The following is a 13,211-nucleotide window of genomic DNA, read 5'->3' as shown; positions in this document are numbered from 1 at the left end:
CCGCCCCTCCCGTCCCAGCACCGTACCTGGGGCCGCCGGGGCTCGCGGGGCTCACGGGGCGAGGGGGCGGGGCCAGCCCTTAAAGGGCCAGGCGCCCCGCGAGCGCCGCACCAGAGCGCCTTAAAGGGCCAGAGTCGCAGTGACAGGTTAAAAGTCCTTTCCGTTCAGGTGGGAAGTACGGGATCTCTTCGGATAAGCCATAGGAATGTCAGCTCCTCTGCAGCTGTCGTCAGTTTTCACGTGTGATTCCAAAGGAAGAGCAAACCACCTGGGAAAGCAGAGCTCGTTCACGCGGGGCCTCTAAAAGAACGGGAAAAGCCCAAAGCGGGGTTTGCAGGGCGTGTGCTGCCCCTGGTGACGTTAGGGTGCTGGAAATAAATGGTTCTCAGAATCAAATCCCATCTCAATTGCCCAGGGAAGCTGTGGATGCCCCATCCCTGGAAGTGTTCAAGGCCAGGCTGGATGGGGCTTTGAGCAGCCTGGTCTAGTGGGAGGTGTCCCTGCCCAGGGCAGGGGGGTTGGACTAGACAATCTTTAAGATCTTTTCCGGCCCACACCATTCTATGATTCTGATTCTATAATTCTCCTTTCCAAAAGGAATATGCTCCTCTGCAGGGTCCTCTCCAGACTTTCCATGTGCAGTTCATCTATCCAAAAACCTGATGTCTGGTGCTGTTTTAGACGCTGTTCTTTGGCAGTAGGTCTTCTTGACTGCTCTCCTTACTGCTCTGAAATGCATGATGATATCTACAGCCAGCAGTAATGGCTCAAGAGGAGCAAATCTCTAAAGCGATAGAGTTGGGGCTGGAAATCCAACACCCCCACCAAACGTGTTTGGGGAGCTTCACTTTGGATTACGTCTTCCCTGGTCCTGTGGGCTCGTGCACCAATTAGTGGCTGAAAGGCGTGAAGTGTGCTGCTGTGTACAGCACCCCGACCAGCTCAGTGCCACCCGAAAGGAATCTAGTTTGCGCACCAAGACTGTTCTGCAGTACAAACCGAAGTCCAGCAAGCAGGGATTACTGGAAGATTCCCCTTGAAAGCGCTCTTGAGACTAGGGGGTCAAAGATGACCAAGGGACCGGAGCACCTCTCTTATGAGGAGAGGCTGGGACACCTGGGTCTGTTTAGCCTGGAGAAGAGAAGACTGAGAGGGGACCTCATCGATGCTTGTAAATACCAAAACGGAGGACATCGGGAGGATGGGGCCAGACTCTTCTCAATGGTGCCCAATAACAGGACAAGGGGCAACAGGCACAAACTGGAACACAGGAAATTCTGTCTCAACATGAGGAAAATCTTTACTTTGAGGGTGACAGAGCCCTGGAACAGGCTGCCCAGAGAGGTGGTGGAGTCTCCGTCTCTGGAGATATTCAGAACCCGCCTGGAGGTGCTCCTGTCCAGCCTGCTCCAGGTGAACCTGCTCTGGCAGGGGGGTTGGACTAGGTGATCCCCGGAGGTCTCTTCCAACCCCTACCATTCTGTGATTCCATGATCCATTCAGGCACTGACGTGGAAGTGCCCTACATCTGTCAGGCAGCTGCATTAAGATGGCGACACTTGAAAAGGCATTTACGCAACCACTCTTACACATGGAGACCGAGGCTGCAGACACTACGTAACACCGGCACAGTACATTCCACTCTTCCAGATGTCTGCCTTATGATATACTCCCTGCTTGCCTGTAAGCTGTAGTCATCCTAGGATGAAGCCCCTGGAATGACAAACAGGACTCACCTGCTCTTACCAAATGCCGATCCTGCATAGGCTCCATGTGATCAAGGGTTAGCAAGAGAACTGGAAGAGAGAGACTGAGGGAGGAGGCTTTTGGGCAGAATCCTGAATTACTTTCAAGAAGAACAGACGGACAGTGCTGCTCCTGGGAAAAACAATAAACTGCACAGCGACACGGGGAAGGGGAGTGCAGGCATTGAGATCAGGCATGGGCAGAAGTCCAAAAGCCATCAGAGACTGAAGCAGTGCAGAAGCCAAGATGAAGCACTTTTGATTTATACACATTTGTTTCAGGGTCTTGGGGTATGCCCAGGACACCAGCCTATGATACCAGTTCAGCTTGTCCTACTGGTTCAGGGCAGGGACTCTGATCTGTAAAAACATCCCCACAGCCTCCCTTCCTCAGTATGAGCAGCAAAACCAGGCCCCATAGGAAATGCACCCATGGTCATTGCTGCTGCCTGCGGGGACAAGACACACTACAGAAAAATGTATCCTGTCTCCTTTTCTCTTCCGCTCTTTCTCGTCTCCTGGGAAGGCAGTTTCTTTTCCCTGGTTCTTGGCTGCCTTCAGGCTCACAGAGACTGTTGCAAAGCAGCGCTCATCACTGAACCAGTTCCAACATTAAGCAATCCTTTGATCTTACTGAAAATCTCATGGTATCACTTGCACCAGTCTGAAGACAGCCTGTAGGAGGCCTTCAGAAAGCATCTTCCATGGCTCAGCCACAGTTTGCCATTGCCTAAGAGTGAGGCTTGGGTGTTCTTCCACTTGAAGGTACAGAAAGAGACCTTGCAGAGTGAGACTTTCTAGGTCTTAGACTCAGAGCAAAGGAGACAGAAGGAAAAGCTGGATGGCCCCATTTATCCCTTACAGTCCGGAAAGACTGTGATGCAACTAAAGGAACCAGAAGTGACAGTGGTGGCAGAGCGTCCAGGACAACCACAGCTATAGCTGTTGGTGGATAAGTATCCTGCTGAAGCCATAAATATTTCTGTTTGCAGGTAGAAAGCAAAGGGTCTGATCTAAGGAGATGGAGCAAAATCAATGGACCCTTGTACACGAAGTGTAAATATTTTGTCAGCAAGAACTGAAATATGAGGGGGCCTCAATAACTCTTGGAGAGGTGAGAAAAGCAAATTGTACAGTTCCTGAAAAGGCTATTCCAGGCTCTGCGTCCTTCAGCCAGTCTGAGTTTGATGGTGGCGAGTACTTTGCTGAAGGTCCTGGACCTGATGGGGACCACTGACAAAACAGAGGTTTCTGCTTAGCTATTCCCCATCCTAACTTGGTGAGATTCGCTATTTCTTTCCAAGTGCAAGAACTTTGCTCATGCTTTTGTTAAATGGTGTTCTACTCTTTCAGGCCATTTCTCCCCTTGATCAAGATCATCTGAATACTCATGTTGTCTTCCAAATGCATTGCAAGCCCTCTCAGGTTAGTGTTGTCTGCAAATTTAATAGGCACACTTTCTAGTCCACTGTACAAATCACCGAAGAAACTATTAATGCCACACCGAGAACAGATCTCTGCAGGACTCCTTGATACTTTGCTCCAGATAGAGAGCATACCATTGAAAACCAATCTTAGAGTTTTCTGATCAGCATCAGACTCTCCTAACAGTAGAAGCAGATCCAGTTTCCCATGTTTCCTAGCTTATTTGTAGGACTGTCAGATGAAGCAGAATAAAAATCCTTACTGAAGTCAAAATATATAACATCTATTGTTACTTCCTTATCCACAAGGCCTGTTAGTCTACCATGAAAGATTGGTTTGACTTGATTTTGGCAAATGGCAAATGTGAGTTCTCTACTTAATGTTTATTTGTTCCAGTATCACAGGGGGAGGCAGTAAAGTAATGCTGGCTGGCCAGTAATTCCTCAGATCCTTCTTTTTTTTTTTAAATAACCAATATTATTTGGCCTTTTCCAGTCTTCTGAACCTCTCCATTCTCTAGAGATCTCAAAGATAACTGGCAGTGGGCCTGACATCGCTTTGTCCGGTTCTCCAACCATCACAGGATGAATTTCATCAAGCCTACCTGGTCTGAAAGCACCGACTTTGCCTCAGTGCTTTGAAATCTAGAATGACTTTTTACCCACTTGTCGTTGGTGCTATTTAACGTATTCCCCTAGCCACCATCACAGTGAAGACAAGTGAAAAATACTCGCCGCTTCTTGTTATTTTTGTTCGATTTTCCATTTCACTGACCAGAAGGCCAATCCTTCTACTGGTCTTCTCCTCACTGCCCATGTAGCGACAGGCACCATTGATGGGCTGATAGTTCATTTCTTCTCCACCACAGATAGGGTAATTATTCATTTCCTCTTTGAAGTATCTTTGTATAAACTTTAAGTCAGTTGCCATGTCTCCCTCAATTCCTTCTTCTCTAGACTAGACACTGCAATTTTTTCAGTCCTCCTGCTTGGATGGCGCAGGTGAGTTGTTCCCCTCGTGTGGGTTTATTCCCCAACACCTGCCTGTTTTGTCACAGTGTGGTACCCAAACTGGACACTCGGTCCTGTGTCACTCGGAGCTGGGAGTGCTGAAGTCTCAGTAGTACAGAGTTGATTTGACAGCTTATTTCGTCTTCCCTACAGGCTGTCCTTCTGGCCATACAAACTGATATGATGTGTGCCTTTTTGGCAATAGCATGATGTTGGTGTACATTCTGCTTTTTTTCCAAGGAAGATCATATTCTGTGAACTCTGACACCATTGGAAACTTTGCATTTGCAAAAGCAACAGAGGATCTTTGGGTTCGGAATATTCCCCCATCTTTGACATACCAAGCCTTCAAACTTCAAAATCACAAGTCTAATTTGTTCTGAGTGTGTGTTGTTTGGGTTTTTTTGTCTGAAACACATTGGTCTGTTTTCATATGAACCCAAACATCATCATATTAGACATTAGGAAGAAGTTCTTTACAGTGACGGTGCTGAGACACTGGAACAGGTTGCCCAGAGAGGTGGTGGAGGCGCCATCCCTGGAGACATTCAAGGCCAGGCTTGATGAGGCTCTGAGCAATCTGATCTAGTTGAAGGTGTCCCTGCTTACTGCAGGGGGGGGTTGGACTGAATGACCTTTAAAGGTCCCTTCCAACCCAACACGTTCTATGGTTCTATGATGAGTGGAAGCACCTGTGGTCCCACTGAGCGAAGGTGAGAGTCAGGAACGACCAGGCTCTGCCCTTGGACCCATCACTTCCCCGTGGTCTGACCTCAAAGAAATTATTTTGCCGTCTTTTGCCTGGGTTCAGCCCAGGGAACGCACGGGGAGGGGGGGGAGGCACCCTCCCCGGGGCGCCACAGGCGAGGCCGCCGGGCCCCGGGACCCCGCGGGCAGGGCCCCGTGAGCGGCAGAACCCGGCAGGACCCCTTCCCCACGGATCCCTCCCGCCTTGCGGTGCCCGGGCCCGCCCCTCCCGCCGCCTCCGTCGCCGACGGGCGCGGCCCCGCGGCCGCTCGGGCGCCTCCTCCGTCCGGCCGGGAGCCAATGCGCGGGGCGGCGGGCGGGCCCGGCGGAGGCCCGCGGGGTGGCGGCGGCGGCGGCGCGGGCGGAAGCGCAGAACACCGGGCCATGCCGGAGCACAGCACCCTGCTCCACCTGCTCGCCGGAGGGTGAGTGGCTCCCGTGCGGGGGCGGCCGGGGCCCACGGCCCGTCCCCTTCCCTTCCTCCGCGTCGGCCCGGGCCCTGCGGCGCCCTCTTCCCGGGGACCTCCGGGCTCTCGCCAGCTCCCGGGCCAGGGTCTCCCTCCGGCCGCCGCCCCGGATCGTCCTGGCCGCGGCCCGCTCGCCCCCCAGGAGCGAGGCCTGGGGTGGTGGCGGTGGCGGCGGCGGCGGCCCGCAGCGCCGCTTCCCGCGGGCGGGCCTGCGGCCGCGCTTGGCGCCGGGGACTGTGGGGCCGCGGGTCCGGCACCTGCTGGCCGAGAGGCGGGGGAGGGGAGGCCCTGCCTCGCCCCTCACCCGGGCTTTCGTTGCTGGGACGGGCCCTAACGTGGGGGAGTTGGTACAGCGCAGGCAGGGTGAATGTATGGCCCAGCGGGATGGGGAGAAGGGGGAGGCCTCCCTGGGAGTCCCCGGCGGGGGAGGCTTCGCCTGGGCTTTCATCCGGCCTGGAGCCTGCCGGGGATGGGGGTCGAGGGAAGGAGAGGGGGAATGTGAGGGGCCGCCAGGCCCCTTTCAGCGGGGCAAATGGTGGAGCATCCATGTCTTCGGGAGGGCGGCCAGGCCTCGGTCATCGCCTGGCTGGGATTCCTGCGTGGCCTTCTCTGGCTTTAAATAGTGCGGCTGGTGATCCTGGTGAGTCAGGCGCTGGGAGTGTGGGGTCCCAGCAGTGCCTGGGAATTCACTGCGTGCCCTTGAGCAGCTCCTTCTCATGCAGCGTTTCTTCCTCTCTTTAAGGAACATCTATCATTTAAGCCTCAAAGCAATGAGCTTCAAGTTTATAATGTCCTAAAGTAGAAGATACTGCCGGGCTTCGCTGAGTAACTGCAGAACTCCCTTGCTTTGACATCCACCTAATCCCTTTCCAAATTCCACCAGCCTGTCAGAGTCCCTGTGACAGTGTGGTCCACGGTATAGCATGTGCAATAAAACACGTCATTTAATTGCTCTTCTTTAGTAAATTTCCATTTTTCTGCCACTAATGCAGTTATTGTGTTATGTTGATCTTTACTTATATGTACTTGCCCTCTCTGTTCCCAGTGCTATTTTGTATATCTTATTCTCTTTTATTAGGTTATTCTTTGAACTATATAGTCACTGCATCTTAGCTTTTCTTAATATATTTTTTTTTCATATTTCTTGGCTTTCTTAAGCTTTTCCTCATCCTCATTTTCCACTTTGTTTCCTGAAAAGCTATGAGAGTTTGGCTGGTGACAGGAGTGTCGCTAGTGGGAGCTTTGTCAGCCTGTATCCTGTCCTCACCCATTAAGCATTAATCCTTGAATTACAATTAATTAAAACCCAAGAGATGAATAAGTAGTTCAGGTTATTGCTGCAGTATATAGTTGATATTATTGTTTTACCAAATGAAACACATCTCATTGATGAAAGAACAGTTGTTCACTTTATCTTCTAGTGTGACGAGAACTGGGGGCCATCAAATGAAACATAGCTCTTAACACAGTGTGCAGTGAAACTGTGGGTCTCCTGGCCACAGGATATTAGAGGGTAAAAGCTTTTTATGTGTCCAGAAAGCATTTTTAAAAGATTAATGAAGAAGAATGTGTTGAAGGCTGTTAAATGCAATGCAACATTTCTGGCTGAGGAAATTCCTGCGCTGAAAATAGCAGGAAGTTGGCAGAATGTTCTGGACATGGATATTTCTCCTATTCTTCCATAGGTGATGTTTATTCACCTGTGTCCTAGGCAGAATCCTGGTTTAACTGCAGATTTGTCTGACCTAGCATCGCTATTCTTAAATTAAGATCTTCAAGCCATTTCAATTTTTGTCTAGCCCAAGTAGGGGCTAAAAAGTGAATTACCAGTAAACCTTGTCACCTCCGTGCGTGTTCTCATACCCTTTTCATATAATTGAAAAGAATGTTAATAGTGTTTTTTGTATTTCAGTCAACTAATCCTCTTTTTCTGTCACCTCAAACTTTCCGGTTTTCCTTTTAAAATGTGAAAGCAAGATCTAGAGGCAAGTACTGTTTTCTAAGGTAGAATTACCTGCCTTCTTCAAATTAGCTTTTTTTGTCGCTGCTTTGCTCTGAGAGTACATGTTGTACTAGTTGTAAACTGCTGCTCTTCATCATATTTTGCAGGAATTGCTTTTGTTCCTGCTTTTAGAGTTAGGACTTCAGGGTTTTGGTTTTGTTAAACCGGTCTGTTTAAGCCCAGTGTAAGGACCCTTGGTTTCTGCTCAGTTCCATGTGTTTTTTCGTTATTTACCAGTTGTTGCAGCTTTGCTCAGTACTGCTGACAATCTTTGTTACCCTTGGATTTTACCAAGAGCGAAATGTTACCTCCTGTCTGTTGGTGGAAAAATTGAAAATTGTTAGGTCTAGTCTAGAAGCGATTTTCCTAGTCTCTTGCTGTTTCATTCTTTACTGACAACTGGTTTCAGGGCAGGGAAAGAGTGGGGCTGGTATTATTTTTTTTTTTCTTCTTTGTGAGATTTTGTGGTCTGATTTTAATCCATTCAGCAACTAAGCTGTAGAAGAGTGCTAAGGCTCTAAGTGTGGTTTTGTGAGATGTCAAGCTCACTTTTTTGCAAAACTGAAGTATGTAACATCTTTGTAGTTGCTTTTGTGAATCCAGCTTTTGTTTGGTAACTTCCATTTAAAAAAAAAAAAAACAAAACATATATATAGCTTCCCCACCCCCTGCCCCAACATTGATTAGTACAAAGTCTCTTTTAATTAAGTCTATAGTGATCTGATTCCATAATTCTCTTCTGGCATGAATCTCAAGTCATATAACCATATAACCTTAGCAGCATAAATTATTACACGTACACCTTTTTTTTTTTAAGTCCTGGTAGACATTTGAACTCTTCTAGGCTAGTATATTTCCCCAGTTCCCTGACATTTCTTAAGCATTTAAATCTGTAGGTATGAAGTCTCCTCAATCAGCTATTTTTAATACCCATGGCCATGAGGTTTTTTTATGCCTGCTGATTTTAAAATGTTTGTTCCAACTAGATTGTGTTCAATTTTGCCTTCATTTGCCCTGATATCTATCTGTCACTGATACCTTGTAGTTCTTTGGTTGTCTTTTCTTTCTTTGGACCGGAGTGACCTTTTTTTAAGCCTCCATCTCTTGTGAAACAAAGCAAGTTTGGCTGTAGCAGATAGGAACAACTGTTTGTTCATCAAAGCCTCTTGCATGGCTTTGCAAATTGATCTCTAAACAGTCTTTCGGGTACTGAGCATCCTCTAGAAGAACAGAGTTGTCGGTCAAAGGATCTGAAGGGGCAGAAGCTGAGAACCGAACATACTGGTTCTGACTCACGCCTGGGTGGCAGAAAAGGAAAAAGGGGATACGTGTCCTTTCAGCGTGAGGTGTGATGGTTCATGAGTTCCAAAGATAGCTTCTGTCTGCTGGAGGTCACGGTCCTCTTTCATTAACCAAGTCAGGCTGGGGGTGGGCCTGTCTGTTGGCAGAAGATACAGATCTTGCTTGCAGGGCCTTGCAGATGTGAGGCAGAATGGGTTATGGGTTGAAGACACAGGCAGGCTGAGGGGTGGGTGAGGTTTTGTGCTGCTGCCCCTCTCTGAGCCAATGCCGCTGTGGGGAGGTGTGAGGCACGGTGCCGGGTGATCTCAGCAGAAGGCATTGCAGTGAGGTTGGGCAGCAGAAATGTTTGCTCTGGGAAATTCTGAATGCAAAGATCAGCAGCTTTGGGCTGAGGGACTGCTGAGTCCCTATGGACTTGGAACTGTTTGTCTCCAATACTGAGTGAGGTTTCGGAGTGAGGCTGCCAGGAGATGTCCCAAGCTAAGCCGTTATTACGTTAATCAATGTCAGAGCAGGAGGTCGTGTGTGACGTGGGCTGGGAGACCTAACCCCCTCTCCTAGAGGGGAGAGGTTGTGGATGAACAGGGTCAGAATTATTGCCCTGTTCCTACACAGGGGTCGTTCTTACATGTGCTGTTATGCCCTTGTTATCCCCTAGATGCGGTGGCACAGCTGGAGCCATCCTGACATGTCCCCTGGAAGTGGTGAAGACGCGTCTACAGTCATCCCAACTGACACTGCGGCCTCTGTGCCTCTCAGAGATACAGCTGCCGGGGATGAGTGTGAGGCTGATGAACCCCAGCCCACCATCTCCTGGGGTGCTCAGGTTGCTGAGGTGGGTAGGATAGGGCAGTGTGCACGTTAGAACCAGGGAGGCGAAGGTTTGGCCATCGGGTGGAGGCCAGGGGAGGGCGGAGAGAGAGAGAGAGAGAGAGATGAAGATAGCATTTGAGCTGAGGCTCTGGAAACCAAGTACGGTAGGAAATTTCATCAGAGCACAGGTACATGTACCTCTCAGGTTGATCTGTGCTTTGAATTCTGAGTCTGCAAGGCAGCTTTTGGGACTGTAAGGAATTTCTCAGCTAGTGGTTTGATCAGACCCAGAGTGGTGGTGTCAGCAAGAATAGGAAGAAATGACTGAAGGAGAGAGGAGAAGTGGTTGGAGAGAAAATGAGAGTAGGGCAGAAAAAGGATAACACAGGATGTGAGGAGAGAATGCTACAGAAGTACTGAAGAACGAAGAAGGAGGAGGAACAGGAGAGCCCCCATCTTAGTTATTCTGCTGATTTGTCTCTTTGTTTCCTTTTGTAGGGACATCCTTGAGAAGGAAGGCATGCGATCCCTGTTCCGAGGTCTGGGCCCAAACCTTGTTGGGGTTGCTCCTTCCCGGTGAGTACTGCTCCCTGAGGGTAGCTCATGCTGTACACACTGTGACAGCTATTGCTTCACATACTGAAAGCATCTGGGCCTTGTGCTCATTGTTCCACAGGACGCCTTCACACAGACGTTTTCTGGACCTTATGGTCATAGTTGTAAGATGAGATGATTGCTGTGGGCCTAGTATAAATAGTATCTGATGTTACATTAGACAAACCTGTGCTGGGAGTAAGAAAAGCTGGAGTGAGACACCACAGCAGTGCTGTATCTGCTCCTCATAGGTAAGCTGTAACCTCTTCTGTATTTCCTTCCAACCAGGGCTATATATTTTGCTGCCTATTCTGGTGTTAAGGAGAGGCTCAATGCTGTCCTCGTACCGGAGTCCAAGAAAGTACACATGCTATCAGCAGCCTGTGCAGGTGAGCCTCCTCTGTCTCCAGTCAGAGCCAAGGGGTCCTTCTGTCTGTAAGCGTAAATGGGTTTTATTCCTACCCCATTGCTGCTCCCATCAGTCCTGCTCTCTTCTGAAGTTTTCTTCCTCCACACCTGGAGCAGCGAATTCCTTGGGTAACCAAAACATTTCCTCGCTCTTCATTCTTCTTAGGCTCATCTCTTCAAGCCTTGGATCTAGTCTTTATCCCTTCCACTGCTATCAGGAAAAGAGGCAGTGAGTAATTTAGACCACTCACGGAATCATTTCTCTTGATATGTCCCAGTTCTCTAACAAAATCTGCCACTCTTGCAAGTTTATCCTGTTGTTTCCTGCCTCTTTGTAACACCAGGACCTGTAGTAGGGTTATGTTGGAGGCAGAGGAGCTAATTACCACCAGACAAAGGCTGGAATGAGGGAGGAGGAGAATCAAATAGTCTGCCCTAAATGTCTCTTCTCCCATGGGAGCTCAAGGTCATTCTCAAATTGCAAATGTCTGCAGCTTGCCAAGCAGAATTCAGAGAGCTGATAGATAAGCACCTCCTCACAAACTGTCAGTGTGATCCTAGTGCTCATGGCTGTCTTCCTCTTCTCTTCTCCAGGCGTTGCCTCTGCCACACTCACCAACCCTATCTGGTTAGTGAAAACCAGAATGCAGCTGGAAGCCAGGTAAGGCAGACTAGCAATACAGAACCAGTCCATGTCAAACCAGGACTGGTTTGGGGGTGGGGTTGGGTAGCGGTCTGTGACTCGCCATCAGAACATAGGTCTTCAGGCGTGCTAGGGAAGAGTCAACACAGTTGCGTTCACAGCAGCGTTTTAGGTCAGTGGAGCAGTATGCCATTCTAACCCTTCTTCCTCTTTACAGGGCGAAGGGAGAGATGGCCAGCAATGCTCTCCAGTGTGCCATGCATGTCTACCGCACTGAAGGCCTTCGTGGATTTTACCGTGGTATCACTGCCTCCTATGCTGGAGTGTCAGAGACCATCATACACTTCGTCATCTATGAATCACTGAAACAGCATCTGAGAAACAGCCATCCTTCCCTTTCCCCACCACTCACGCTTTCACCAAACGGCCATGATTTCTTTGGACTAATGGGAGCTGCTGCTGTCTCCAAAACATGTGCTTCCTGCATTGCATATCCACATGGTGAGTGGATCCACTCTCCTTGCTTCCGTTCCCCTCAATGGGAGATGCCATGCCTGTAGGATCAGTCTGCTGATATCACTTCCCTTTTTGTCTTTCCAGAGGTCATTCGGACACGGTTGCGAGAAGAAGGGTCACGATACCGTTCCTTTGTACAGACTCTGCAGCTTGTGGTCCATGAAGAGGGACCCTTGGCTTTATACCGAGGGCTCCTGGCTCACTTGATCCGCCAGATCCCAAACACAGCTATCATGATGGCTACCTATGAACTTATCGTACATTTGGCCTCTTCTACCTTGTAAGCACGCTGTAGCACCTGGCTGAGGCTGCTGTAGAGACACAGAGACCTCATGGTCCTGAGACTTGGTCTTTTTCTGTGCTCTGAGAGGTGGTGCTTTTCATCACGTATGAGAACTGGGTCAGGCGTAGGATTCTCAGGATATAAGACTATTTTGTGCAAAACTTTTGGCTCCAATGTGCACAATGTAGCCTTTCTTCTTTCTGGAGACTTGAATTATTCTGGTGCTGCAAGATGTCAGGGCACTGGTTTGATATTGCCTGCTGTAAGCTCCCTGCATGAAACAAGGGCATGGAACTTACTGGAAAGGAGGCAAAGGAGAAAGCGTAAAAGTATCTTAGACAGCCCCCGCATGTTCACTTCTTTTGGACCCAATAACAACCATGCATGGACACAGTTGGACACAAAGACAGGCTAGAGCTGAGACATCTGAGAGAACTGCAGCAGGCAGAGGTCTTGCGCTGAGAGCTTTCGTGCCCTCCAAGGTGCTCTTCCACTCTCACCTACTGTGCTGCCTTCCTGCCTCTAAGGAGGATTTCTCAACCTTGGCTACCAGCAAATGTCCTATTGCAGAATCTTCCTTTGGGTCCTTAATATGTTGCAGCCATTGCCCTGAGACGCGTCAGGCAGCTGCAATTTTTGTCTTGCAGGGTCTGAATAATCAAAGTAGGTCAAGGGAAGCAGCACAACCTGCTATGAAGCACTACCCTAACAACTCATGCTATTGGGCTTATAGCCATGCTTTGCCAATATCTGTTGTTTCCATTCCCTCCATTCCCAACAGAAAGAGGACACCTCGTTCTCTCAGGCTGGAACCCCTGGTGGAAAAATATGCTCTTTTTTGCTGGTAAAGAAAGTGGATCAGATGAAAAGATGTACCAAGCAGAGGATTTGGCCTGTTTCTATTGATAATACACGAAGTGTATGGGAAGAGCCTTATTTTTTTTCTGTAATCAAGAACTCAGTTTGCTGCATGTGTTACACTTGCCTGTGACAGGCTGCGATGCCTTCCGTTCCTTTGTGGGTTCCTAGCCCTGTGTTCAGGGGAAGGCTACATTGTGATTTCAAAGAGTATTTTGACTTTCAGAAAGGCAGGGGGGTAGCATCAGGGATGATGTGTTTTTTCATGTTCCAACACATATGCTAAAAAATGTAACCCTTCCCCGACATAAGGCAGTAATTTCAGTAAATACATGCTCTGGACAATCTCCAGTTTCACATTAGAGGCTACACTGACTGTTTATTTCCCTGCTTATAGT

General features: G+C 48.9%; 1 protein-coding gene across 1 annotated transcript; it reads left to right on the top strand.

Annotated features, from left to right (window-relative positions):
- The first annotated feature begins 5,205 nt into the window (after positions 1–5,205).
- On the top strand, positions 5,206–13,175 carry LOC128901274 (solute carrier family 25 member 36-like). The gene is made up of 7 exons (XM_054183157.1): positions 5,206–5,352; positions 9,357–9,533; positions 10,010–10,087; positions 10,394–10,494; positions 11,108–11,174; positions 11,374–11,657; positions 11,757–13,175. Exons 1-7 carry the CDS (start codon positions 5,228–5,230, stop codon positions 11,954–11,956), a joined length of 1,032 nt encoding a protein of 343 aa, XP_054039132.1. The 5' UTR covers positions 5,206–5,227; the 3' UTR covers positions 11,957–13,175.
- Positions 13,176–13,211: the final 36 nt, after the last annotated feature.

Source organism: Rissa tridactyla, chromosome 1 (genome assembly GCF_028500815.1).
Source record: "Rissa tridactyla isolate bRisTri1 chromosome 1, bRisTri1.patW.cur.20221130, whole genome shotgun sequence".
NCBI lineage: Eukaryota > Metazoa > Chordata > Aves > Charadriiformes > Laridae > Rissa > Rissa tridactyla.
This window is presented reverse-complemented; position numbering and strand designations above follow the sequence as displayed.

Coding starts and splice junctions, on each gene's coding strand:
- LOC128901274 (XM_054183157.1), top strand. CDS start 5,228: ATGCGCGGGGCGGCGGGCGGGCCCGGCGGAGGCCCGCGGGGTGGCGGC. Junction 5,353..9,356: donor CTCCACCTGCTCGCCGGAGG/GTGAGTGGCTCC, acceptor GTTATCCCCTAG/ATGCGGTGGCACAGCTGGAG. Junction 11,175..11,373: donor AGAATGCAGCTGGAAGCCAG/GTAAGGCAGACT, acceptor TCCTCTTTACAG/GGCGAAGGGAGAGATGGCCA.